Below are 27291 nucleotides of genomic sequence, written 5' to 3'. Positions count from 1 at the left end.
CCTTATATTTGGCCTTCATAAAAGGAATTGTGGTAATATGTGATCTGTACAAGACATAACATGACAATCAGCCCGACACCATTCAGACTAAATGCTCAGTGTTGCAACGTGATTCCAGTAGCGAAGGCATGGGAAATATTATGATAATATTTAAAAATTCTTGAGTGTGGGGGAGAGGCTCTCATCCCCCCCCCCCCCCCCCCCTTTTCAAGATGGCAGGAATCCAATGTTAAAGATGCAGTATGCAAGTTTGGATAAACAAGCAAGAGAATATAAAAAAATAGATAAATAAATAAATGTTCCACCTCCCACCCTCACTTTTCACTTCTCCCTCCAAAGACCCTCCATCCAAATACATGGACACGAGCTGCATGACACTGGCGCACTGCAGAGAGAGAGGACAAAGGCATTCAAAAAGTAGGGAGAGGAGTGCAGCACATCATGTCTCATTCGCGAGTATAAAATACTTCATGTATTCATAATGAATGTAAATAGTTGGCATAGCTATAGTTTTTATTTACAGCTGTGGGCTATAGAAAGCATGATATTATTGCCAAACATGATTGAGTTTGATGCAAATGCAATTGATGCTGGCTATGTAGCAGTAGAGCTAGCGTTAGTTGTGGTAACAAAGCTAATAAAAAAATAAAGCAAGAAAATTAGTGATAGTGCACAGCCAAACTTTATTTTCATTTAAATATTATTTTTGCTACAGCACATCATGCATAACTTCTGTCGACAAAGCAGCCGCAGGTAACCTAGCTAGTAGCTACTAAGCTACTTGATGATTTATTTCTGTGACCGACATCATTTCAGCAGAAATACAGTAAGCTCGACATCACTTTTGAAGCCCTTGAAATCTCCCTGCTCTCTGACAAGCCAAACTGATGTGAACACTTGTCTTATCTCTTGCTTGGTTCAATTTTTTTTTTGGTCAAATCTTTTCTTCTTCAGTCTTTCGTTTCTTGCTTTTGTTTATCAGTATAAGCCATTGTAGGCAAAGGCAGAGTTGTTGTAGTAACCTTAGTAACCTATCTTAATCATTTTCTACTAGGTTGCTAACTTTGGCACGATCTTCACTCTGCTTTTATCTGTGTAGCCCCACCCTGCCTGCTCTGGCAGCACTGTAAACGTGCAACAGGACTGAGAGGCAGGTACGGAAGTCTCCTTGCAGAGAGCTGTCCGTCCTGATTGGCTGTTAAATTTCAGGCTCGGTGAAATTTGGAGTGGCTGATTTCAGAGCCTCGTGCAGTCAGAGAGACCAGATTTTTTCTTAGAGCTTTTAATTTAACAAAATAACAACCATTAGATCTGGTATTAGAAACACTGGTTACTTTAATCTCTAAATTGACTAAGTTTAGGGTTGTAACTAGGTAGCTGTTTCGTAGGTGACTTAATGCACTCGTCTTAATAATTGCTTGTATTTTTGCATAGACTGCGTTGTTGCTGTTCTTGTTTGTGTTAGTGTTAATCAGTTTAACCTACAGGATCCAAGTTGAACTAGCGGTTGTTCCCTGCGCTTGGAACGGTACTTCTCTCCAGGGTTTTCAACACACTTGTTCCTGGTTATGGTTATACGCTTTGTTGTACGTCGCTCTGGATAAGAGCGTCTGCCAAATGCCTGTAATGTAATGTAATGTAATATTCTGTAGCAACAAGATAAACCCGACATTAGCCCTAAAATATCCCAGTACAGCAGTGAAAACGCTGCTCACTGAAATATACAATCTTAACATCGGTTTTACGCGTAGAGATGTCCCCTTTGCGACTGAGTGGTCATATATTGTCTTGGACAATCCGTTTGTGAAAAATACATTTGTGATGCCTAGGTAGGCTACCTTCAAAAATAGCTGTAATACCACACCTGTTGCTTACGGCGTTGTCTCCCTTTTCAGTACAATTTGGCTTGATTGACAATTCATTTATTCAGTAGGTGAGAGTATAAGCTTTTTAACGATGTATAACTCGTCTGATTTTGCTTTTGGAATAGCGTTTATTGGTTAGCGTAACCGAAAATTTTCTTATCTGCCAATGTCTAAATAAATAATACGGTAGGCTACTCTGCGCACAGCACGCATGTCGCGAGTTGATATTTCGTCTTTTGTTTCGTTTTTTCTCAATGTCGTATTTATTATTTGAAATGTGTATTTATGTGTTATTATTCTATCTGTCTCTGAGGCGCTCATGTGCATTCTCTGCTAAGCTGAGCAATGGATTGGAATATGTGTGTGACGCCTATTTTAGTTGCAGTGCGGAAGCGCTGCAGCTCTACATACACGCCGGACCATCTAAATGCTGTTTCATACTTTTGCGTAGTCTGCATAGTTTCCGTTGTGTGCGGCACTCGCGAAGGGCCATATCATTTGTGCGGCATATTGCACAGGTTGTGCAGGCCACGTAATTAGATTTTGTTACTGACCGTTATAGTTCAAAAGACAACACCTTCATTCATATTTCCAAACCTGCTAAATACTGCACCAATGACCACAAAAATGATCAGCTAGATGTAAGTAGTTGCAACGAAGACATTCACATGACAAAAGCCCTTTTAGTTGCCCATCGGTTTTGTGAATCAACTGCTATAACCTGTTAGTCAAAGCCGTATGCCAGTGACCTCATGTCAGCAGTCAACCAATCATCTTCTTTACTGCGTATGCGGGCACTGGTTACTAACTAGCCTACGCGCTTTCAATTTATTGAGGATGTTGGCGTCTTCAACGTGGCCGTATTCTGCAACCGTCGCACATGCCGCACATTGCGCACAACCCCTACACAGACCTATTTTTACATGTACTATGCAGAAGTATAAAACAGCCTTTAGTGTTACGACATAGTAAAGGCCTTTACGCCTAGCGGCTAGGAGACGTCCTTGACGATGTTGGGTGAAGGTATATGATCATGTGGACAAAACCATTTAACCCTCCTCTTATGTTTGGGGTCAATTTGACCCCATTCAATGTTTACTGTCTCTAAACATATGGTTACCATACTTTTTTTCAGCTAGATATTTCATGACTTTTCCTAACTTTATGGGGAAAACATGGCAAACATGAAATTAACTGAAAAAAAATATTTTCAATGTCCTGTACACGTTGTACGCATCGGTGTTGTTGGGGTCATTTTGACCAACAAGCTCTGTTGTTATATATACCATTATTTTGATCTTATTTTTGTTGTTGGCTGAGAGCACTTTCACATTAATTTGTGTGTGTGTGTGTGTGAAAGAAAGAGAGAGAGAGCATGTGTGTGTGTGAGGAGAAAACATAGTTCCTACGAGATCTCTGATCATTCTCGGAACATGGGGGCGGGGGCAAACTTATAATAAGGGCTGCACACACAGCCCTCTAAACCACTTCTCTTTGCATTTGTGCCTCAACTAAAGATTTTGAAAATGACCACCAGACAGAGGCGTATATTTTCTGCCACTGAGGTTCTGTCACAGGTCTTGGAGGGTGAAAGTGATTTAGATGAGGATATGTCTGAGACTGAGGATAATGTTGAGGAGGACCCTGACTGTGTGGCATCCTCCTCTGATAATGAGAATGAAGCCTTTGAGATACCACATTCCGCCCTTCCTTTTGTTTCTCAACCACCACTAAAAGACCCTCCTGTCATCTCTCAACCACCAAGAAACCCCCCTGTCATCTCTCAACCACCAAGAAACCTTCCTGTCGCCTGTCAACCACCAGCAAACCCTCCTGTCATCTCTCAACCACCAAGAACTGACATGTTTACTTCCAAAAATGGAGAACTACCATGGTGTGGATCCCCAATTGAAAGACAGGGTAGACTTAGTGCTGCTAATATCATCAAAATGGTTCCAGGCCCCACCACATATGCTAGCAGTCATGTACAAGACATAAAGTCTGCATTTGAACTCTTCATAACATCATCAATGCAAAAGGATATTCTTGAGATGACAAACTTAGAGGGGAGGCATGTGTATGGTGACAGTTAGAAAGAGCTGGATGTGACCCACTAGCAATGCTGTATTGGGTTGCTTATTTTGGCAGGAGTGTACAAGTCAAATGGTGAAGCAACAGCAAGCCTTTGGAATGCTGACACTGGTAGGGCAATTTTTCCAGCTACAATGTCTCTGGAGACATTTCATGTTTTTTCCCACATTATACACTTTGACGACAGGGAATAAGGCAGGGGCGACAGGTCCTGGAGGGATGGCAGATTGCAGCCAATCACCCTCTCAGCGGCGCGAATGATACGCTGCAGTCTGCCCTTGTCCTTGGCAGTGGCAGCAGCGTACCAGATGATGATGGAGGAGGTGAGGATGGACTCAATGATGGCAGTGTAGAAGTGCACCATCATTGTCATTGGGAGGTTGAACTTCTTCAGCTGCCGCAGGAAGTACATCCTCTGCTGAGCCTTCAGAACCTTTATTTAAATTCTCGGAGGTACAATTGAGGGCCAGGCCCTCATTTTCAATGTAGCCGAGATTACAAACACAATTAAAACACAATAGGTATAATAAAAGATCATAGAATATAGCAACAGCAACTAACATAGTAAATAATAAAATAACAGTAATAAAATACAGTAAAATATGATAAAAAATAAAAATAAAATAAAATAATAAAATAAATAAAATCAGCACAGATACGATCAAAAACAGATACACTCAGAGACAGGAATGTTCAAAACCAGCGAGGGAGGGAGGTGATGTTCAGCTCCCACTTCTTGGTGAGGGAGGTGATGTTCAGCTCCCACTTGAGGTCCTGGGTGATGATGGTGCCCAGGAAGCAGAAGGACTCCACAGTGTCGACTGGGGAGTCATGCAGGGTGATGGGGGCGGGCGGGGCTGCGTTCCTTCTGAAGTCCACAACCATCTCTACTGTCTTTAGGGCGTTGAGCTCCAGGTTGTTATGGCTGCACCAGGACACCAGATGTTCAATCTCTCTCCTGTAGGCGGACTCATCCCCACCAGAGATGAGTCCAATGAGAGTGGTATCGTCTGCAAACTTCAGGAGCTTGACTGACTGATGACTGGAGGTGCAGCTATTGCTATACATGGAGAAGGGTAGAGGAGAAAGGACGCAGCCTTGAGGGGAGCCGGTGCTGATGGTCCGGGAGTCGGAGACGTGTTTCCCCATACATGCTCAATTGGGTTAAGGTCTGGTGATTGACTTGGCCAGTCTAAAACCTTCCACTTTTTCTCCCTAATGAAATCCTTTGTTGTGTTGGCAGTGTGTTTTGGGTTATTGTCTTGCTGCATGATGAAGTTCCTCCCAATTAGTTTGGATGCATTTCTCCATAAGTTGGCAGACAGAATGTTTTTGTAGACTTCTGAATTCATCCTGCTGCTATCATCATGAGTTACATCATCAATAAAGATTAGTGTGCCCACTCCAGAAGCAGCCATGCAAGCCCAAGCCATGACACTTCCTCCACCGTGCTTCACAGATGAGCTTATATGTTTTGGATCATGAGCAGATCCCTTCTTTCTCCACACTTTGGCCTTTCCATCACTTTGGTAGAGGTTAATCTTGGTCTCATCAGTCCATAAAACTTTGTTCCAGAACTTTTGTGGCTCATCTTTGTACTTCTTTGCAAATTGTAATCTTGTCTTCCAATTCTTACTACTGATGAGTGGTTTGCATCTTGTGGTATAGCCTCTATATTGCTGCTCTCTAAGTCTTCTTCGAAGGGTTGATTGAGATACCTTCACCCCTGTCCTGTGGAGATTGTTTGTGATGTCACTGACTGATGTTTTGAGGTTTTTCTTCACAGCTTTCACAATGTTTCTGTCATCAACTGCTGTTGTTTTCCTTGGTCAACCTGTTCAATATCTGTTGCTCAGCACGCCAGCTGTTTCTTTCTTTTTCAGGACATTCCAAGTTGTCGTACAAGCTATCCCCAATGCTTGTGCAATGGCTCTGATCGATTTCCCCTCTTTTCTAAGCTTGCTTTTCTCCCACAGACAGCTCTCTGGTCTTCATGTTAGTTTATCTTTTATAACACACATGCAGTTATCACAGGCAAAACCCAAGGTTAAAACCAAGAGTAGACATTCAGAACTATTTATTGTTTAACCAATCAATCTAACAGGACACATCTGGGAAACAAGAAACACCTGTCAGTCACATGTTCCAAAACTTCCAATACTCACCTAAAAATTGGGTTGTCTGATACAAAAGGTGATATGTTCTAAGTTGTTTGTAATAATTATATATTATTATTATTATTATTATTATTATTATTATTATTATTATTATTATTAATAATAATAATAATAATAATAATAATAATAATGATACATTAAATTAATAATAATAATGATAATAATAATTATTATTATTATTATTGTTATTATTATTATTGATTTAATAGCAAAACTTTTTAAAACAAACAGACATACCACACACATTAAGGAAATTCACAAATGTTAACAGGTGACTGCCTACGTCATTTAATTTCAGATCATCTAAACAAAGATCCTAATTATATTCTTGGTTTGGGCTATACTATTGCATGCTTAAGAGAGCAGCCCTACTTCAGGCTTTGGTGTATGAGTGCTTTTTGATTTATGTGTATTAAAAAAGAATAAAAAGTGATGTTTCTCTGGTAAAGTACTAATCCATAAGATTAGCAAAAAAGCTTATTGTTTGAAAAGCATGATCGAAAGTATTGAACTTCTGAGCATGGAAAGATTTGTGAGCTGTATGCTATTCAAACTGAACTCTCCAGTAGTAATGATAGGTTGAGTTGAGGATATAGAATCATGATTTGATAATTTAACAATTTGTCGAATTGCCAATTGGTCTGTAATTTCCTGCTTGTGAGTGCAGAGCGTAATGCACTTACCACTCTTCTGATGGCTAAATTGCATCTTGATACATGGTCCCTCGGGTAGACAACATTATAAACATAAGGCCACATAGCTATTGACTGTTTGACTAGAGAGAGACAAAGAGCAGAGTAAGTTCATCGCTAATGAGGCCAAACATGTTTGGTTCCTTCCTGGCCCGGTCAGAAAGTTCCTGTCCTTACTTAAATAGGTCAAGTATCAACCACACTAGAAAACAAGTGAAATGAAAACTGGAGCATATTTCAGTTCTGAGTTACTGGCTGTTAAATGTGTAAAGATCTTTATCATATCAGATCAGTTTGTAGGGTGCTTTTTACAGAAAACTGTCACAAAAATGCTTTACAGAAAAGAGTGGCGGAAGAGAGCAAAAACAGAGCAAGAGCAAAACCAAGCAAAAACCAGGCCCGAACCCCCAAATAGCAAGCACACAAGGAAAAAAACTCCCAGTGGGGAGAAAAACCCTCAAATGAAGGCGAGAAAAACTCCCTGATAGGAAGAAATCTTGGGAGGACCCCACTGCAGTGGGGGAGCCCGTCCTCCGCTAGTCAGCTTGGTGTAAATCTTCATGAAAATTCATCAGGACCAAACTATTTATTTATATTATATTATATTTTATTTATATATCTATTTATATTTTGGGATTTGAGTTTCCTATTTGTAGATCACTGGCCATCACAGATTGCATTAAATTACTAATTTGCTCATTAGGTGGTTTTATCGATGATGGCTTACTGTACATGGCTTACATTTTATCTGCTGCATCTTTACTGAATAAAGCAGTGAGCTAAAGTACCGAATCAAGCATAATGATCATACAACAGCAGTTCAGGATTTGACACTACTGTCTTATCTTTTATTTTCATAATTAGTCCCATGAGATAGTGAGACTCCAGAAACAGCAAACAAAACAAGTGCTTCTTGTCCTTCCTTTTTTGTGCAGTACCACAACTGTTATGCTTTTCTGGTAAATGTATAAAGTGCTGCCACAAGTAAAATCATTATCATTATCTGTGGGTTTGCGGTATTCCTAGCTCACATTTTCTCAGTTAGCCAGTTTACTCCAGATCAGCAGTGGTATATGATGAGAGTGTATGTCATGCATTCATTTATGGTTTGTAACACAGCAGGATGTGAAAGTCATGACTATTTTCCAGCCAAAAATAATACAAGTTGGGCTGACCTGTTCCAGAGAATAGTGAGATCATAGTTTCCCCCTTGTTATGTATAATTCAATTTTTTTCCCCCCAGCCCTGAAGTTCAAGACCTGACAGCAGCCAACCTTTTGTGTTTACCACATACGGGTAGCAGGCTTCCATGACAGAAGAGTGGATTTTGAGCCAGAGTAGGAATATAAATACTTTCTTACTGTTCAAATTTCTCAGCACACATTTCTGTGCGCCTTGGTAATGGCCTGCGTATTTATACAACGCATAGTTGGCTATAGTTCTGTGGAGCACAAATGAGCAAGCCTAGAAATCATTCCAGTACTAAATGTTTGTTTTTTCTTTGCTGAACAGCATGCTTATTAATTTTTTATTTTTACCACAATCCCCTAACACCTGAATTCTGCAGTGAAAGAGGAACATTTAAATCATTTTTGTATCATTTTTTATTAAAGGCAAATACGAGATTTGTTTTTGCCTTGCTGTGGTCTTGTGTTTACAATCAAAGAAGTCTCCTCCTTCATCTTCAACTCTGTCCACTCACCCCTGAGTCACAGACACACAGAAATTCATTAGAAACTACTGGTAAATTTCCCCCATCGATTACTTGGAACGGACATTACAAATTTCCAGCTGGGACCAGAGACAGAGAATGCCAGCACATAATAGATATGCCATAGCATGGTTGTTTTATAATATTTTCAAGGTAAAAATCCTGCACAGTATGCCTTTAATTCTTTTCAGCAGTGACAAAACATACATTTCACATACTAGCACAAATGATTGCCAATTTTTTACCAGGTAAAAAGCATTAAAGTTATTATTAATAAATTAATCATATAAACAATGAACAATGAGTGCACAAATCCTGATAATCACTGATACTGTGTTTATCAGTTTAGTGTCTATAATTTTAAATACCAGCAGTCTTTCTGAGCACAGTGGTTTTCCCCTGCTGTGGACATTTCCAAGAACAGAAAGCTCTATATATAAACTGCAATAAAGTTCAAATCAAAATAAAAACAAACGAAGCAAGTCCAACAGCAGCCAAGCTGTCTTCTGTAAGTTTGTCAGCAGCTCATAGCTCCTGGCGAGCATCACATGGTGCTAATGGAAGTGACTCTTCCTGTGCTGAGGACTGTAGGTAAAGAGTGTATAGTACACCCATGCATTTCCCAGCCACAGCGCCCCCCTCAGGCAGTGAGAGAACACACGGAGGAAGGGAGCTATCAGCAGGCACCCCCGCAGCACCAGCCCCAGAAGAGGTCCTTGAGGGTACAGGTCCTGGGCATGTTCAGCGGCCTGCAGCACCAGCAGCTCCACCATCACTGCTGTCCACACCAGGGTGCAAGCCAGACGGGCGCCACGGACCGTCCGGAGCCTGCGGGACTCCACAGGCCTCCAGGTCACCAGCAGGGCCTCCAGGCTCAGGCAGCTGAGGAACAGCAGGCTAGCATGCTGGTTGGCGCTCAAGAGCTTGCTCCCCAGTTTGGCCAGGGCCCCACGGTCCTCCACGGCCCACCCTAGTGCACCAAGACCCCAGCATGCCACCACCAGGCCATCTGCCCAGGGCAGCTGGCTCAGCAGTACGGTGGAGGCCTTGCGGGACACATGGGGGGAGCACAGGAGGAGCACGGCTGTGTACAGGCTGGCCAGGGCCCCCAAAGTCAACAGTACCTCGTTCCCCAGAGGAAGAACCAAAACCTGCAGGTATTTCAACAGCAGATACCTCTTCAGTCCACCCCGAGGATCCCGTGATACAGCTCCAGGAACACTGGCCTCCCTGTAACAGTAACAGTTTTATTCACAAGTTTATTTACTAATTAGTGATCAGCTTTCTGCATAACAGTCCTTTCCTGGCATGTTTTTGAGTCAAAACATGGTATTTCTGATTCACATAAATGTTATGACCGTTTTGTTTGTAATTCCAGAATTCTTTTCAGAACATTCTTAATATTTGTTGTTTTCATTTTTATGGTTAATTCATTGGCACAAAAGCAATACATTACTTAAAAAGCAAAGGGATGTCGAATAGCATGCCTGACAGCAAGACAATCAAAATACAAACCAAATAAAATATAGTACAAAACTGCCCAGATATCACAGTCACTCAACCATAATCAATTTACCATGGCCTGTATGAATCAAGTTTTCCAAACTTACATTTGCTTGGAGCCTAAGGGCTGAGCACTGACTTCCTTTATAGTTTTCATGTGTTTGGCAGGCTATTGTTCTTGAGTTCTCATGTCTTTAGCATGGGATTGTAGCAGTTCAGTGAAAGAGTGTCTCCTTTTTCTGCAAGTCTGGGCCAATCAGACCACCGCAGAGCTATGCAACACCCCTCTCCTCCTCCACTGGCCCTCCCCTCCTTATATTCATCAAAGGAAGACCCAGCTCTGACGCATGCCTGCTGCGGGATTTTGGGGAATGCCCTACCCTTTCCTGACCCAAGCTGCTGAGACTCATCGCCTGGTCACGTCATTTGATTGGCAATTGTGTATTTTTCCATACACCAAAAACTGATCTATGACGGAATTTGTCTGGTTTTGCGTGTGTGTGTTATATTGGGTTATATCTCCTGAGCACAGAGAGTTTGCTCCTGAGCAAACTCTCTGTGCCTTCAGGTTTTACAGCCTGCTAGCACACCATTTTCTTTTGTGGCATGTGCAAGCCATGATTATATCACCAAAAAAAAATGAAAAGAGCAAAAGAACATGTTTGCAACAAGAACTAAATGTTTTAGTCTCAAATAGTGGTTTATTTAGTTGTTCTACACTGTGAATTGTCCTCCACTACAGTGGAATATGAAATGTTCCATGTATATTTATGTTCTATGAACTGTATCTGAGGCATTCTGCACTGTAATATGTGTAAATTGTGTTTACAGAATATTCCTTGTTGGAAAAGCAATTTGGTCAGTGTTGTGCAGAAACCTTACATTTCCATGAAATGTCATTGTCGGGAACAGAAAAAATAAAAAACAGCTTTTATTTTCCATTCTTCAACATAGTCAAGTGAGATTTTCAACAAACTATATTAGTTGAGTTATGAAACACTTTGTATGCTGAACTGAATAGTATTCTTAAGTTGGGCTTCTTCATAGGTCATTAAAAAACTCCAAATTGGGAATAAAGACAAATAAATACAGTATAAAAACCATGTGTCCCCACCATGGGTGGTCATCTTTTGTCTTTCAGGTGTAACAAATCTTAGATCGGCAAACTCCCTGAAAATGTGGAATCAGTTATTCAGCGGACAGTACTCATGCCATGTGGGTTCATCATGCTCAGTGTATAGAGGCTTTTCCTTCCAGGTAGATTGACACTTTTCCATTCTGCACAATGACACCCTGAAGAATTTAAAGGAACCCTGAAGTTACTAAAGTGACCAGGACAAACCTGTGAATTTCCTGTGCTCTAAGGACGCGTTCCACCCAGCGTCACGTGGGGACCCAAGGGGACAGAGTGCAGCTCAGCTCCCAAGCCCTACGGCTGACCTTAACGGGCACTTTGCCAACATCAGCAGTGGAGGCCGAGCCCCTCCCTCTTTCCCCTGTCCCTCAGAAGAGACAACCTGCTGCTCCACACGTCTCTGAATCAGGGTTATAGTGTCACACTCTTCCAGTAAATCTGCGTTTTAATTTGCTTCCGTTTCCTCCTCCAGTGTCATCTCTGTATTCCCATCAGCTGTTGACTTGGCCTGGCTTCAGAACCCATTATAAGTTCCGATCCTCAGTGGAATACCGCAGTCTCCACAAAACAGCAGCAGTCATATGGCCTTCTGACAGGGGGCTATCTTTTGAATAGTCTACACTGATTTTGATGTTGCTTTAAAAAAAATAATAAAATAAGGACACATATTTTCTATAATAAAAAAAATATTGAAACTCAGGTTAACATCCAGGTTTCTCTCTCTCACATGGACATTTGTGTTTCATTACCACATTTCCGTTCCTTCCAGATGATTCATAGCGTATGGTTGATGAAAAGCTGCAATAGATTTGTTAACCAAGGCAGTCAACAAAAAGGAAATGAATGCTTTTAAGCATTGCAGTATGGAAGGACTACTCTTACTGGTATAGGCAGGGTCTCATTAAAATTAGCCTCTCATTTAGGAAGGAAGTCAAAAAGAGCCACAGTGTGAAGCTTGTGCAAACTGATATCGTTTGTTTCCTCATGTGAATGCCCTATTCTGCTCAATAAAAACAAGTAACATGAAGTGAAACTTAACAGATGGTAGATACACACATACACACACACACACACACACGCACACCTATTCTGTGAGGGTGGAAAACATTTTCAGTCACTTTAACATTTCTCATGCTCTCCTGATATTCATTAATCAGCATTAGCTAACGACCCCTCTATTTTACACAGCTCATTACAGTACACATCAGAGTTAATGGCAGAGAGAATGACACTGAGCACCTTGTATGGCTAAGATGCAATAATGAGGATGCTAATAGCATGGAATACAAAGAATATCACTGTCTGAGAGATGCATGCTCTTCCCGGAACAGAAGAAGCTTTTACACTCCATTGCGGTCTTCTTTCATTTATTGAATACTGCACAACAAAGCCAATTCAAACCATGTTTATGGTTTGCATTTTCGCTGTATGTTATACATAGTTGTAAGGCTCAGAGGTTGGGAGGGTTATACTGAGAGGGGAAGAAACAGTTAAATTACAGACTTTACCTCATTTAATACTCAGAAGTCAGATGCTAACATGAATGTTAATAATTAAGGATGAATGAATGGCATAGTGGCATCATGTGAGCTATTTGATATATCCTTTTGTAATTCATACTCACATCCTAAGTAGAGTAGATACACATAACATATAATGTGCATTTATAATTTGCAACTGACATGGATATAAAATAAATTTTCTAATCTATTGCTAGGCACAGCATGGCATAAACAATAAGCAAATTAAAACAAAAGCATGGTTTTATTTTACTGTGGGATAGCTATTGGCGGCATTCCTGTTTGATGCCTGGGTTCATGTGTTTGCTATTTCATAATTCATTGCAGCAAGTCACACCAATTGATGTGTATTGATGTACCAGGTGTTTCCTTGGCTGTAATTCTGGAAACATATTAATACTTGAAAACAATAGAAGGCAGGGCAGGTCTATCTACCTTGGAAACCTTTAAACAAGATAACACCCATGAATGTGAGGTTAACATCTGCCACCACTTTATCTACCCATCAATACCCTAAAGCTGAATTGTAGAAATGAATTGTTGCCATGGTGATAGTCATGGTTCATATAAAATCAAGGCATATCTATGTCTAGGTGGTTGTAAATTGTGTGTCAAGGCTGCAGTGTTCCTTCCTCTCTGTGATGTCCTGTGCTCCTCAGTCATAGATGAGTACTGAGCTGCACTGTGTCACTGTTGTAGACAGTGAGTGGCAACCAGAGGCATGATATCTACATCCAGCAATGGCTTGTAGCATTCTACAGCGTTTTACAGGGGCCCAAATATGCAAATTAAGCAACAGGTTTTTCATGAATTAATAACTACCTTAATGTATGACATATGTTGAGTGCTCAGATGGCAACGGCAGATAACTACCTAAAATTATGACATATGTTGCGTGAGTGTTTCAATTCTAAAGCCACCAAAGTGCATTGTGGTTTATTTTTGTGTTTTCCTTTGGGGAAAATATGCATGCCAATTCTTTCCAAAATTTATGGAAGGTTAAAAGTGATGGTTCTTGTTCTCAGAAGGGAATAAACTAGAAAATGATGTCAATTTCATAAGAAACAGACTGGAATATCATTTTGCCTGCATGCATGAAGGACTGAGACTTGGCAGGGAGGAAGTGAAATATTTTCTATATATCTCTTCTCAGCAGCATATTCTCACACATATACAGGGGTGGGAAAAAAACAATCCGAACAAAAGCAATAGGGTTATAGCACCTGCAGTGCTTGGACTACGGTAGCCCTGAAGGGCAATTCTTGCTCTCTGAGAACTGTCGACGTGTTCTGAAAAATAGCTCCGTGCTGGGAACTGTCAGCTCTGTGCTGAGAACTGACTGCTCCTCGCTGGGAACTGCCTACGTGCTCTGAAAAACAGCTCTGCACCAAGAGCTGCCTATGCGCTAGATGCTTACAGCCAGTTCAGCAATAGACTGTGAAATATATTAAATCTTGAATATTTTGTATATGATTTACTAATATTTCAGAAATATTTTTCAGAAATAAGTTGCTCAGTTGCTGTAACGAAAACATGTTACAAGACATATATACTGTATATACACTACATGGCCAAAAGTATGTGGACACCTGACATCCAACATCTTATCCAAAATTATGGACATTAATATGGAGTTGGTCCACCCTTTGCTGCTGAAACAACCAGGAAGGCTTTATGCTAGACGTTGGTGCATTGCTGCAGGGATTTTCTTCTATTCAGCCAGAAGAGCATTTGTAAGATCAGGCACTGCTTCGGTGAATAGCCCTGGCTCACAGTTGGCTTTAAATGTGATCCCGAAGATGTTGGATGGGGTTGCGGTCAGGCCACAGAGTTGGAAGCATAGAATCATTTAAAATGTAATTGCATGAAGGTTTGCATTCGCTGGAACTAAGGGGTCTAGCCCAAACCATGAAAAACAGCCCCAGACCAAGGGGTGTCCAGATGCTTTTTTCTCATATAGTGTATATCTCTCATTGAATGCATGCACATCTCCACTTAGGTCTAGCCTGGAAGTGAGGATTAATGAGAGAACCAGTTGAAAAGTCCTTTCTTCCCACAACAGCTGTTTTATTTCATTGACTGCTAAGGTCCAAATTGTGGTGACTGGCTAACTTGGACTCAGGACTCGGTGATCAGACGATTTGTATGTTGGCAAAGTCTGCAAATAGTTTCTCCAAACTCTTTGAAGTTCTAACTGTTAAGAAGACATCATTCCTATCAGTACAAAGTGTGAAAGTTTTACAAGGGTTTATACTGAAGGCAATTGATGATGCAGAGGAAGATTGGGGTGAGCAGGTGACGGTGTTGGGCACACAGATGAAGTGAACTGTAATCACAGGATGCCTTTAACTTGAAATCTACACACACACACATATACACATGGCCACACACAAACAGCAAGAGAGAGAGAGAGAGAGAGAGAGAGAGATGAGTGAAACACACACTGCATGCAGAGGTATCTGAACTGACTACATTTATCAAGACTTAGGTCCCTGAAACTAACACCACTCCCTCTCCACTGCAAATGCTGCAGGCCACAGCATCCTGAGAGTGACACTTCTGTTATACAGCCAGAGATAAACCAACTGACAGGCAAGCAGTCATACAGAGCTACACTATGAGACACAGACAGAAAATTAGAGATGGTGACAGAGACAGATGAACATAGAATTGAGACAAGCCAAATTGAAACTGTGAGAGGAAGCACGCAGTCAACATTTTCAAGAGCAGACGGTGACTTTCATGTTCACAGACAGATAAAAAAAAGATGAACCAACGCAGATAACACATGCCATATGAAAAAGGACACCATGTTATGTCAGTTTAACTTGTTTTCTTGTGCAGTTTCCTGTTGTGCAAAGTCCCAGCTAATAGAGCGTACCCTGGGCTTCATATTACAGGGCTGAGCTCAACTGTGCTTGGCCCATTACATGCCAGAAACTTGCCACTCAGGCACCTGCAGTCTGCCTGCACTTGCTGTACATAACGTGTACTCCAGTACAAAGACTGTGCAGTTCAGTTGGTGGGCTGTACAGTGAAAAGAAGCAGAGACAGTCAGAAGTACTTTGGAGAAGTACAACAGTCTGTACACTCATGATTTGACAGAGAACATTGCCATGAGATTGTCCATAAATACAACTGGGCATTCTACAAAATAAAAAAAGCAACTGTGCCACAATATTGGTTAAATATGAATTGTTTGATTCACTCTGCAATTGAAAATGTTCTATTTTAGTACAGCTGCGCATCACTTATGCAACTTGGAAAAGAAGCAGTTATGCATTACAGCAAGGTGTTCAAATGTCAATTGATCCTATTGAGTAACTGCATGATCTTGCTTTTAACAACCCATTAACATAGTCCTCAATATTGTCAGCAATGTGTTCACAACAGTTGCTTGTTCTACAATTCACTGATGACTTCAAAAACTTTGGCAGGCATTTCTCTCAATTTTAGTCAAAGGTTTTAGTCTCCTGATTAAACATCTCTTACAGATAACTTTAATATAGTTAGACTGTTATCACAAACCATGATGAAACACAAAATTGGGTCTAGAATTTCCAGTGCAGTATTATTTCTGGACAAAGATGCTTCCATTAGAAACTTTACAGTTATTTGCCTAATGGTAGGACTGGCTAATATGGTTTCTGAAGACCATTTTCTCTTTCTGTACAATTAATAGAATATGTCATGGAGTAAAATGCTCCCAATTGATCCGCTCTTTTTTCTAATAGTACATAAGTGTGCTCTGAGAAAACTTGCACATTAAGAAAACATTACTTTAACTGAAATGAAATCCCTACCTCAGAATTTCAATCAATCAATCAATCAATCAATCTATCTATCAATCAATCTATCAATCAATCAATCAAAAGACCCAGTGACCTGAAGCTTGAAGCGTCAGAAAACTCCATGGTTCCTGAAAAGACAATTTCTGTTGTATACCATCTTGTTGGGAATGAACTGTATTGTAAATCCTTTATCACTTGTCATCCACAATTCAGACAGAGGCACTTGTGATCCTGATATTCGACTAATGATGCGAATGATAAAATCCATTTTTACAAACATCACACAGCTGCCTATTGACTTAAAAGGGAAGTTTGGGCTGTGTCTGTAGCTCTATCACTAGGCTTCAATCTAGATCACCCTAAATGGACTTGTTTTCCTCTCTTTACAAGACATTAACTTAATGTGATCTGAGCACAGTGATGAAGTTAACAAGTATTGCAGCTGGCCTGGAAGTGCCTACAACTCAAGCTCATGTTCCACCAACACTCAATCCAAACATATGCATGCTCATGCCACATTTCTACTTTCCTTGTGTTGTCTTTTTCTTTTTCTCCTTTCAGTTTTTTTCCTGTTACATTACATTACATTTATTTGGCAGACGCTTTCAGCTTTAATGGACAGGAAGGTGTAGAGAGACAGGAATAAGGAGGAAAAGAGAGAGAGAGACATGCAAAAAAGGTTGCGCAGTCGAACTCGAACCGCCGACGCCGCGGCTCGTAATGAGCATGTGGACAGTGCTCTACAGGCAGACGTATTTATCCGAAGCGACATACAATGAGTCCATACCAAAGGTGATTAGAACAGCAACAAAACACAGGTCCGATAAATTACAATATTCATTTTGGAACAGTTATTCATAGCCACAAACACATTAAGTCCAGTTCACACAGTAAACATTACTCTGACCTAACCTATGCTAACCTATTCTGTCCGTTACCACGTAAATAAACCTGAGAAAATCCCCAAATGAAAATGAAACAACCCATTTTAAAATGATTTTGTGTATTAAATTCATTTGGACCACAGTAAGGTGGAATTGCAGGCTTGATATGGTCATAGCTTGATGTTTCTGATTTTTCAGAGATGTTTTGGTTTGACAGGACACATTATAAACCCAAGCACTCCTGTCTTCATTATAACAGGGCTTTCATTTCTATCTATCTTGGATCCTGCATGTATTTACTTTCTGGAGAACTAATACAGATAAAAACTGGTTATGTAACTTCTGACTCAAAACCACAGAGACATTGTGTATTGACATCCTGTAGCACAGTGGTGTCAAACTCGTTGCCATGGAGGGCCGTGTGTATGCAGGTTTTCATTCCAACCAATTAATGCTGCCTTAATTGAGTCCAATTACTCATTCAGCCATTTGCGTTTAACTGCATTGAAGCACAGAATATAAGAAAATTTTTATTTAGACAATGCGGGTCACCATAGACGTCGGGTCACCATTGTGCACAAACCTGCATCCCTAATTCAGCAAATAATTTAACTAATTATATAATCAAGATCTGAGGCTGGAATGAAAACCTGCATACACACGGCCCTCCATGGCAACGAGTTTGACACCACTGCTGTAGCACTTAAACACTGTTGTAGGAGCAAAGTTATCATTTGCTTTTCATGTTGCATTTCTGTTATAGATGCATGTACTCACATTAAACTCATTTTATAGTTATTAAAGATTTTAATCATATTAGATACTTGAACTTGTTGCTTTAACTTTGCATTGACTCCGATACTCAGGGGCGCCACCATAGATTCTGGGCCCCATGAAAAGAGCTCACATTGGGCCCCCTCCACCCCAGAAAATCCTATGTTCTAATATTTTCTGTGGGTCCCTGTCAGTCAGTGCCCTTGGAATCATCCTAACTCTACCCCCTTACGGCACCCCTGCCTATACTAGTGTTGCCATTTATTAGTATGACACATTGTATTGTTTTATGAAATATGAATTATCTCTCTACTGATGTCACAATGCATTATCTTTTCCTCACTGAAATACATGTCTGCTCCACTGTACTCTTATACCTGATTACTGTTAATTTAACATTCTATTCGTATGAGCTTTGTTTATGTATGATAACGGTCCCTACATTGTTGTTATGTTTCTGTTGTCACTTCACTTTTTAGTTGACTATCTGCTTTTCTCTTGCACAATCTTTGTTTCGGTTTGTAGTATGGGCGTGGTTTTTCTCTTTCTCTCTCTCTCTCCCCTCAGCTGATCACTCTCACCTGTTCTGGCCGCATTCTCATGCACGGACTAATCACTAATTTCGTTCACCTGTTCCCTGTTTGCATGTTCACGGTCTGTTCAATTATCTCTCACTTCACTCACCTGGTTCCCTTGGTATATATTTTCTGTTTCCCTGTTCTTCCTTGCCAGGTTGTGCCTCCTGTTTATAGTGCCTTTCCAGCGGTTTCGTCTTGTTAGTGGGTCTTGTGTTTTTATCTTGCCTGTTTACCCGACCACCGATTTTTGCCTGCCGACTTTGTTTTGCTGATTTCCTGTTATGACCCCGCCTGTTTACGACTGAGTTTTGCCTTCCGATTCTGTACTTTTAGCCCGGTGGATTTTTCTGGTTTTTTATCTTTGCACGAACTGACTACGAGACTGCCTGCTGTATTGTGTACCTTTGAATGAAATCTCTCCTTCGGGAGTTTCTATACGCAGTTGTCCAAGTCTGCATTTGGGTCCACCACACCTCGACCCATGACAACTTTTTCATTGTTCTGTTCAGTTTCGGAGTAACGATTTCTTAACGTACTGCTATTGTTGGATATTGAACGTGAAAATAAACCTCTTTCGTATCTCTATTGACACCAGAGTGCAGTTGATTGAATCACTGTTGAAATAGACTGCCAGATATCGGACGAGTTTCAACGCATCAAGCTAAACCAAGCAGCCACAACTGTCTACAAACATACGTGACATGCCGCTGTGTTGCATCTGACGCGCTTACACCTGCAGCTTGCAGTACTGACAAAATGTGTGAACAGCAAGTTGTTTGGAGAGTTAAAAGCCATTTATAACAAATTTGTTTTACCATGAACAATCAAACACTCAGTTCCTCGTTATCAGCTAAACACAAATTCGCGTGTGCATCGGAAACAGCAGAGGTGTAATCTCGGCAACACAAGTTGGGTGCCTTCGGGTGTATTTGAACTCGCAACAAACAAAATGGAGCTCCGTTTTATTTCTTTATTTTCTTAGATTATCTTTATGCAGCCTACAGACTGTTCTGAACAAATGTCATTCTCACTTGATTGAGAGTGTGCCAGAGAATGCTTGGGACTTGCCACTTTGTGGCCCAACACATATTTGTGGCCACGTAGCATAGGCCTACACTGACAAAAGTGAGAACCAGTAAACAAGATAACGTGAGTTAGCTGGGCTGACGCAGAAATAATTCAAGCATATAACGTTAGTCAACAGAATTTATATTTTAGTTTATATTAAAACATTTCGCAAAACAGTAATCGTTATTCTAACAAAGTTTTCACGTCCAAATATGACAAAAATAGGCTTATAAGAAACTAATACAAGTTTTTTTTTTACCATTAACCAAATTAACCATTGTCACGTTTCCGTCCATTAACGTAGGCTATTTTCCAAACATTTGTTTGGCCCATGTCTGGGCCACATGTTTTCAATATAGTCGTCGATCTGGTCCTCCCCCCGAGTCTGGCCCAAAATACAGCCCAACCATGCGCCTGATCTGGCACTCAGCCAAAAAATAAATGACCCATTGTAATAAATGACCCATTGGAATGTCAGATATGCCATCCCACCAAGTTACGCTTTGGTGAGGCGGAATGCCCCATGGAGCACGGAGAATTTGGCACTTTTCTGGGTTCCAAGTGAACCAATAAAAAACAAAACAAAAAAAAAAAAACGTTGCGGCCCCGCCGTCTATACTTCACTTGTAGCTCCCTGGTAACGCGTTGGGCTCAAGCAAACCTTCAACTCATTACCCTGGCTTGCAGCCAAACTAAAAATAAGACATTTAAACTATTGCTTATGCACCTGTATAATCTTTGCGGGAAACTCATTTATATTTCTGAAATCCGTGAAAACACGTTCCGATATGTCCTATGCCATGCTAACGCAACATTACATGGGAGCTTTTTACACGTTGAAGTCTACAGCATATCGGCTAATAATAATAATAATAATAATAATAATCAGCATCGTCATCATTTTGTGGTAAATTGCTTTTTTTAAATCAGCATATTAAATGAAAAATAAAATATAATACAATGTATTGTAACAACCCCACATAACACATTTACATAACATATTCAAAAAGACTTAAACACAGACTTCAAAATAAAATAAAACAACATTGATTCTAAGGTAGTAGCCTATGTAACAATGTGTTAAGCGTACAGAAGGTTACATCAGTCAGCTTCAGAAGTTCAAGCAGCTGTAGGCGCGCCACCTCTCCAGGACCCGACAGCATCCTCGTGCAACGAGATGTGGGCGTCACTTGAAATATGTATGTTACGCGTACTGCATTAGTTATGAGTGATTGTTAATGCTGCGCACAACAAAATCCTGTTTCTTCTGAAAGGGTTTGCCCTTTGTGCAACTACGACTTGTGGATCCCGAGCTTCTACTTGTACACCTCAGTAGAAACATCGTGCTTGGATATTAAAGGTAATTTCTGCTCTTCTTCCTTGTTTTGGTGACTGGAACGAGTACATAGGGGATGACTCCCCATAAAGTTGCCAGAACGTCTTATTACTTTGGACAATACGTTCGCAATATTTCACACGTTTTCATTTTTATTTGATTTCGTTCTCTTTTGCAATTCAGGATGATTACGACGTGATAGCCTAAATATAGACAGCTCACGACCGCTGTTTAGTTAATTTTATGGAGAAACCGCTTGAGATACTGCATTATTGTGTTCTATCCATCCTATTTGAATAACAGGCTACACGAGCCCCTCCCTTGTCAACTTCAAAAAAAAAAAAAAAACCAAGTAGTTCAAATAGGCTATAACCATCCGCAATACTGTCTTCGGATGCTGGGACGGCCAGTGGTTAACAGCTGTTCTGAGAAAGCTGCCTGTGGTAAGCCAATGATTACATGCTAATTTAAAATGCAAAACTTGTATCTACATGTGACAGTAATGCTGAAAGGAACCAAACGACACTGGAGAGTGAACATAGTTCTTGTTATTAAAATGTAAGGCAATCCGTATGTTATGGCGGAAATTATATGACTTTTAACTACTTTTAAAATTGCAGGCTGATATATGTATGCATTTCGTTTTCCACTCCGCTAATTGATTTATTAAATGCAGATACACGACAGTCGCTCTTGAAGGCTGGTCTCAGTTAGGCTAGTTAATTTTGGCATTAAGTTTTGCCGACCAGGACATATAACCACTCGTAGTGTGTGCACATTTTTAAAAAGTGTTGTCTTAAATATTGTTACAGAGGGCCTAGCCTAATCATAAAAAGATAGAGCTATAAGCATATGGATTTTATTCCGTGTGTTGGATGAAGTATGTAAGCCATTGCATCTAATTTGTTTTTATTTAGCATCGCCGTTAGAATCATACTCGTTCAAACCTTGTGCAGAAGGCAAAACGATAAGCCTACTTGCCCTTCCTAAACAACTAGGCTACATTAATGCGTCTCTTTCTGTGGCATTTTTACATTAAGGACCACCGAAGAATGACAGAGGAGACAGTTAAACAACTGACCGCGGTAACATTTTATCATTAAGTTCCAATCATATTTATATAGTTTTAGTTCGCGTTTTAACCTTTCATTTTAAGCCTACACCACTGCGAACTGTTTAACTGTTATGATGAGTGTCATTGAACCATTTTTTGTGCAGGAAGTACAATTGCAATTTTATGTGTAAACTAAACCAACTTCCCATGAACTATCTAAACATTGGCTCAAAAAGGGGGGGGGGGGGGGGGTATAAACTGGCTGCTGGTTGAAAAGAAACCCCATAAACCTGAGTCTGCAAAAACCACTACGATTAACAGAAAATGGGTTGTCTGCAAAATACTTGTAGCACAATGATTTCAAAATGGGCTTACGGTTTTGTTTTTGTCTGTGGCTAATGAAGTTGCAGGTTGTAGAGCACTTCCCCGTAGCAGGCTTGTCTGATAAGAGATTGCAAAAACCAGAATTTTTGACATCAACATGTTAGATGCTCTTATTGATAAGCTTCATTTATACAGCTTGCCTCCCATGACCAACATGTGCCAAGGTCAGAGGTTTAGAGTTATATATTGTACTGTATGTTGAGTTTCAGAAAGTAAAGAAAAAAGCATCATTCATAGTTTCCGAAGCAACTACGTGTAGCTCTTTCTAGCTATGATGAATCAATCAACTTAACTTATTCATATATGCCTAGAACATAAGAAAATGGGAAGAAAAATAGAAAAGAGATACTTTGCTAATTCATCAGATGCCAGTGAAGCAAGATTACACAAGCCAGTGGTTTCCAAACTTTAATCTCAATATACCCTAAAATTACCATTGTGGCATTATCCACTTATGGCTGCTGTGCAACTGAATGTATTGATATATGGAAACATGTCTGATTATTAATAATAATGTCCATAATTTTGGACACACAAATCAAACTTTTTAAACAAAATGTTCATTAAAAATAAAATATTTTTATATTTTGCTGAACATTCCCTGGGTACCCTTTGCAGACCACTGGTATCCTTTGATCTTAGTTTGAAAAGCATATAAAAGGAATATAGAAGTTTGCTTTTTGCATCTGCATTAACTTTTCCTCCATCTCTCCCTGTACAGGGCACAATTCAGTGATGTCTAGAAACAGTTCAATCAATGACAATGTCACACTCTCGTGTCCAAGCGAATCCATTGATCAGTTCCGCAACCAGGTTTACTCCACCGTCTACTCCATCATCACAGTGTTTGGCCTGGTGGGAAACGGATTCGCCCTCTTAGTGCTAATTCGGACCTTCCGCCAGCGTTCGGCCTTCCACATCTACATGCTGAACCTTGCTGTGGCGGACCTACTGTGCGTGTGCACGCTTCCCCTGCGCGTGTTTTACTACATCAACAAGGGGCATTGGACCCTGGGAGACTTCCTGTGCCGAGTTAGCTCTTACGCACTCTACGTTAACCTCTATGGCAGTATATTCTTCATGACAGCCATGAGTTGCACCCGTTTCATCGCCATCGTCTTCCCCGTCCAGAACCTCAGGCTAGTCAATCCGCGCAAGGCCTGCATCGTATGCATCTGCATCTGGGTGTTCATCTGCTCCACTAGCTCTCCTTTCCTCATGTCCGGGGAGTATGTGGACAAAGAAACCAAGAAGACCAAGTGTTTTGAACCACCTAAGGGAAGTGGGGGCCAGAGCAAGCTCAAGGTTCTAAACTACTTCTCGCTGGTGATGGGGTTCATTTTGCCCTTCCTCATCATCTTGATCTGTTACGCCGGTATCATCCGCACCCTGCTCATGGGCTCCAACGGTATGAACAGAAGGAAGACCACCAACACCAAGGCCATACGAATGATCGTCATTGTCACGCTGGTCTTCCTGGTCAGCTTCATGCCCTACCACATCCAGCGCACCATCCACCTGCACCTGCTGAGCCGCGGTGACGTCAGCTGTGAGGAGCAGGTCTACATGCAGAAGTCAGTGGTGGTCACGCTGTGCCTAGCAGCTTCCAACACCTGCTTTGACCCCCTGCTGTACTTCTTCTCTGGGGAGAACTTCCGCAACCGCCTGTCCACTTTACGCAAAGCGTCCGTCAACTCCAGTATCCTGCCCCGCCACAGCCACAAGACCATCCCCCAGAATGTCGAGGACCAGGATAAACTGAAATGCTGCAATGGCCCACAGGACAGCCTGACCACCGCTGACTCATACACCAACCCCCAGGAGTGAATTTTTCACATAGGATTAGAGGCGTTGTGATGGTTATTTTAAAAGGTCCATGGTATGGTGAGGTATTTTTTTTTAAGTACCTCTTCTCAGTGTTTTTTCCTCCTAACATGACAGAGGCTTATTGCTGAATGTTTTCTGAGGAAAGGGTGTGTCACTGATTTTTAAGGAAGCTGTCAGAGTGTGGTCTTCAGAAATTAGAACTTGTTAGAGCACTTAGCTCTGTAGGTTTTGGGCAGAGGAGATAGGGTGGACTGGTTTTGATTAGAAAACCTGATCATTATGATGGAATGATCACCAGTGTTTCAGTAACAATGTCTCACATTGATTTGCAATTACCAGACTTCATAATTACTTACTATTCACTTCAGCGATGCAAATATTCAATCCATCAAAAAGTATTGCTTCTGTTGGCTGATACATACTGTAGCATGTGTATAATCTGGACACGTTTGAGAACCACCATGACAAAGGAAACTGTATAACTGTCATAACTGACTATTTGATCATTGTGGGTTTCATTTTGTAGGTTTTCTGACTGTGAGGGGCACAAATAAGCATGTAACATTCAGAATATTGTGTAAATAAATGCATCTTGTTTTACTGTGTGTCATACTTTCACAATGCCATTCATTTTAGCTTTTGATTGTATTTAAATTTTACAATGCAGATGATGATGCAACTTGAGAACATAACATAGATAAACTATTAAGAATGTTGTATCAAATCATTATGCAGGTGTGCAAAATATGTATGTTCAAATGTGGTAATCTTGCATGTATTAATGCATGCACCTTTGTATTGTGAGCACAAGACTTGACTGCAGAGTTCAAGTGATTCTGTGAACATGAACATTTCAAAATGAATAAAGACGTTATTTTCCAAGTTTTGTTCATATTTTCCAGTAATATTCTCAAAGTATGCATGTCATGATCAGGTACTATCTGAATGACAATATTGTGCTTTAAAACATACTCTTAAACAATTGTAAAATACTGATAAAGCAATGAAAATACAGATCAAATACCATACCTAAGCCAAGCATATTAACATGGGGATGTCTGAGAAATCATAACTAGACTATGGACAATTTTTTACATTTTTTTCCCCAACCTCTAACAAAAACAGAAAAGGTTAACATGGTGTCAGAAATGCCTGCAATGTACACGGGATGTGGGAAAGTCTGCCGAGCCTTTCAAAGATTCACTTCATAACATCATAGCCTATGGAAAGAAAAAGTTCTGTCAGCCTAAACTCAGATGCATGCTCCTTTTCTAAAAGAAAAGTTTCTTAAGTTGGATGAATTTCCAAATGTTTAAGGGTTTGTAAACAAATGCATCCTTAAATGTACAACCATCAACCTCACATTTAAAATGACGCTGATATTAAACTAAGTGCCACACCTAGTGGCTAATAAGTAGTACTACATGCTAAAACTGCAGCATCCTACCATCATGGGGGTTTAGAATAGTTACTTGATTCGACTGAGAGTGGGCAATAAATTCACATATTTGTTGATGTACAGTAATGTGGAACAGTTATTGAGCATATCCTACAAAGCTGTTGTATTTGTGACACTTTCAGTTACAGAAAGTTTGATTGTAGTCCAATCAGGAGACCACTACTATGGCCCTACGAAGCACATTGACTATGCCACTTTGGGAATCACAGCCCTATGAAGCACATTGACTATGCCACTTTGGGAATCATGCCCCTATGAAGCACATTGACTATGCCACCTTGGGAATCATGCCCCTATGAAGCACATTGACTATGCCACCTTGGGAATCATGTCCCTATGAAGCACATTGACTATGCCACCTTGGGAACCATGCCCCTATGAAACACATTGACTATGCCACCTTGGGAATTGCACCCAAGGAATTTGTTTCCAATAAAGAGAACACAAAATTTCCACACTAGTACAATATTGCAAAGGAATGGAGGTGTGAATATAAGATAAATTCAATTTCCTACACCTCCAGCAAGAGGAGGAAGTATTAGGGAGGAGAGCTGATGACAAGAGAGGGCATATTAACAAGGGAAAAGTAGTGCTGCTTACCACACCACACATGCTTGTGCATAGCGACACACTATCTGCAATAAAATGACAAGTGTTCAGTGCAAAATATAACAATATCACCGCATGCAACATGAAGTTGTATACACCTTGTATACTCAATTGCAGGCAAGTGTGCTGATTCGGATATGGCCCATAAGTTGTCAGTACAGAAGTGCTCTGAGGTTGTCAGTTTGACACTTCTGATCTGAGCCTTTTTTTTGCTGAAAATTTACACTAATCGTTTACATATTTAAATGTTTCCCACATTGCTTATTGAATACAAATTGCATTCTTTTTGCTTTTTCGAAATAAATAATAGGACCAGTTTATCTTAATTGTGAGCTGTATTTGTCATCTGGGAAGGGGCTTGTCTGTTTTTTAAATGGGTGTCAGAGTTTTAGTTAAGGTAGATATGGTTGACTTTTGTATTGTCTGAAACAGTTTTTTGAATAGCAATACCTTCACGCAGCCTCCTCTGTTGTTTCTTTGTGAGAGCTTTTCAGTAACAGAGGGCCTATTGTTTTTAATTTTTCATCGAGTCTTACACCTCCCTGCTGTTCCTCCAGTTTTTTGTGCCCTCGTCAAAACAGGGACCACTCCAGACAACATTGCAACCCCAGGAGCCCTCTCCTCAGCCTTCTGGTTAACGACTGATGAGCTGGTCTGGACATCCTGCTCAGCTTATTCCCAGAGGATGGGACTCCACTGGTGCTGCTGGAGGACATCAGCATCAATCTGGAGAGCTCCCAGTCACCTCACACTATTCCACTTCCTTAACCTTACCATGCTGCGATCACCCAATACCCACAGAGTAGGAAACCAGCTGTACTTCATAACACTTA

General features: G+C 40.6%; 2 protein-coding genes across 3 annotated transcripts; one reads left to right on the top strand and one right to left on the bottom strand.

Annotated features, from left to right (window-relative positions):
• Nucleotides 1-8345: 8345 nt before the first annotated feature.
• On the bottom strand, nt 8346-10670 carry LOC135251170 (type-1 angiotensin II receptor-like). Its single transcript, XM_064328330.1, has 2 exons — nt 10147-10670; nt 8346-9766 (listed from the first exon to the last, which is right to left on the bottom strand). The coding sequence occupies exons 1-2, from the start codon at nt 10194-10196 to the stop codon at nt 9091-9093; spliced, it is 726 nt and encodes a 241-aa protein (XP_064184400.1). The 5' UTR covers nt 10197-10670; the 3' UTR covers nt 8346-9090.
• Nucleotides 10671-21020: 10350 nt separating this feature from the next.
• On the top strand, nt 21021-25272 carry LOC135251169 (cysteinyl leukotriene receptor 1-like). Of its 2 annotated transcripts, none has more exons than XM_064328329.1 (2): nt 21021-21149; nt 23285-25272. In XM_064328329.1, exon 2 carries the CDS (start codon nt 23299-23301, stop codon nt 24388-24390), a length of 1092 nt encoding a protein of 363 aa, XP_064184399.1. In that variant the 5' UTR covers nt 21021-21149; nt 23285-23298; the 3' UTR covers nt 24391-25272. The 2 variants fall into 2 exon arrangements, with proteins under 2 accessions (XP_064184399.1, XP_064184398.1); XM_064328328.1 differs by lacking the exon at nt 21021-21149 and adding an exon at nt 21250-21568.
• The last annotated feature ends 2019 nt before the right edge of the window (nt 25273-27291 follow it).

Source organism: Anguilla rostrata, chromosome 3, assembly GCF_018555375.3.
Source record: "Anguilla rostrata isolate EN2019 chromosome 3, ASM1855537v3, whole genome shotgun sequence".
In the NCBI taxonomy this organism is placed as follows: domain Eukaryota; kingdom Metazoa; phylum Chordata; class Actinopteri; order Anguilliformes; family Anguillidae; genus Anguilla; species Anguilla rostrata.
This window is presented reverse-complemented; position numbering and strand designations above follow the sequence as displayed.

Coding starts and splice junctions, on each gene's coding strand:
- LOC135251169 (XM_064328328.1), top strand. CDS start 21,520: ATGCTGGGACGGCCAGTGGTTAACAGCTGTTCTGAGAAAGCTGCCTGT. Junction 21,569..23,284: donor TTCTGAGAAAGCTGCCTGTG/GTAAGCCAATGA, acceptor CTCCCTGTACAG/GGCACAATTCAGTGATGTCT.
- LOC135251170 (XM_064328330.1), bottom strand. CDS start 10,196: ATGAAAACTATAAAGGAAGTCAGTGCTCAGCCCTTAGGCTCCAAGCAA. Junction 9,767..10,146: donor CCCTTAGGCTCCAAGCAAAT/GTAAGTTTGGAA, acceptor TTACTGTTACAG/GGAGGCCAGTGTTCCTGGAG.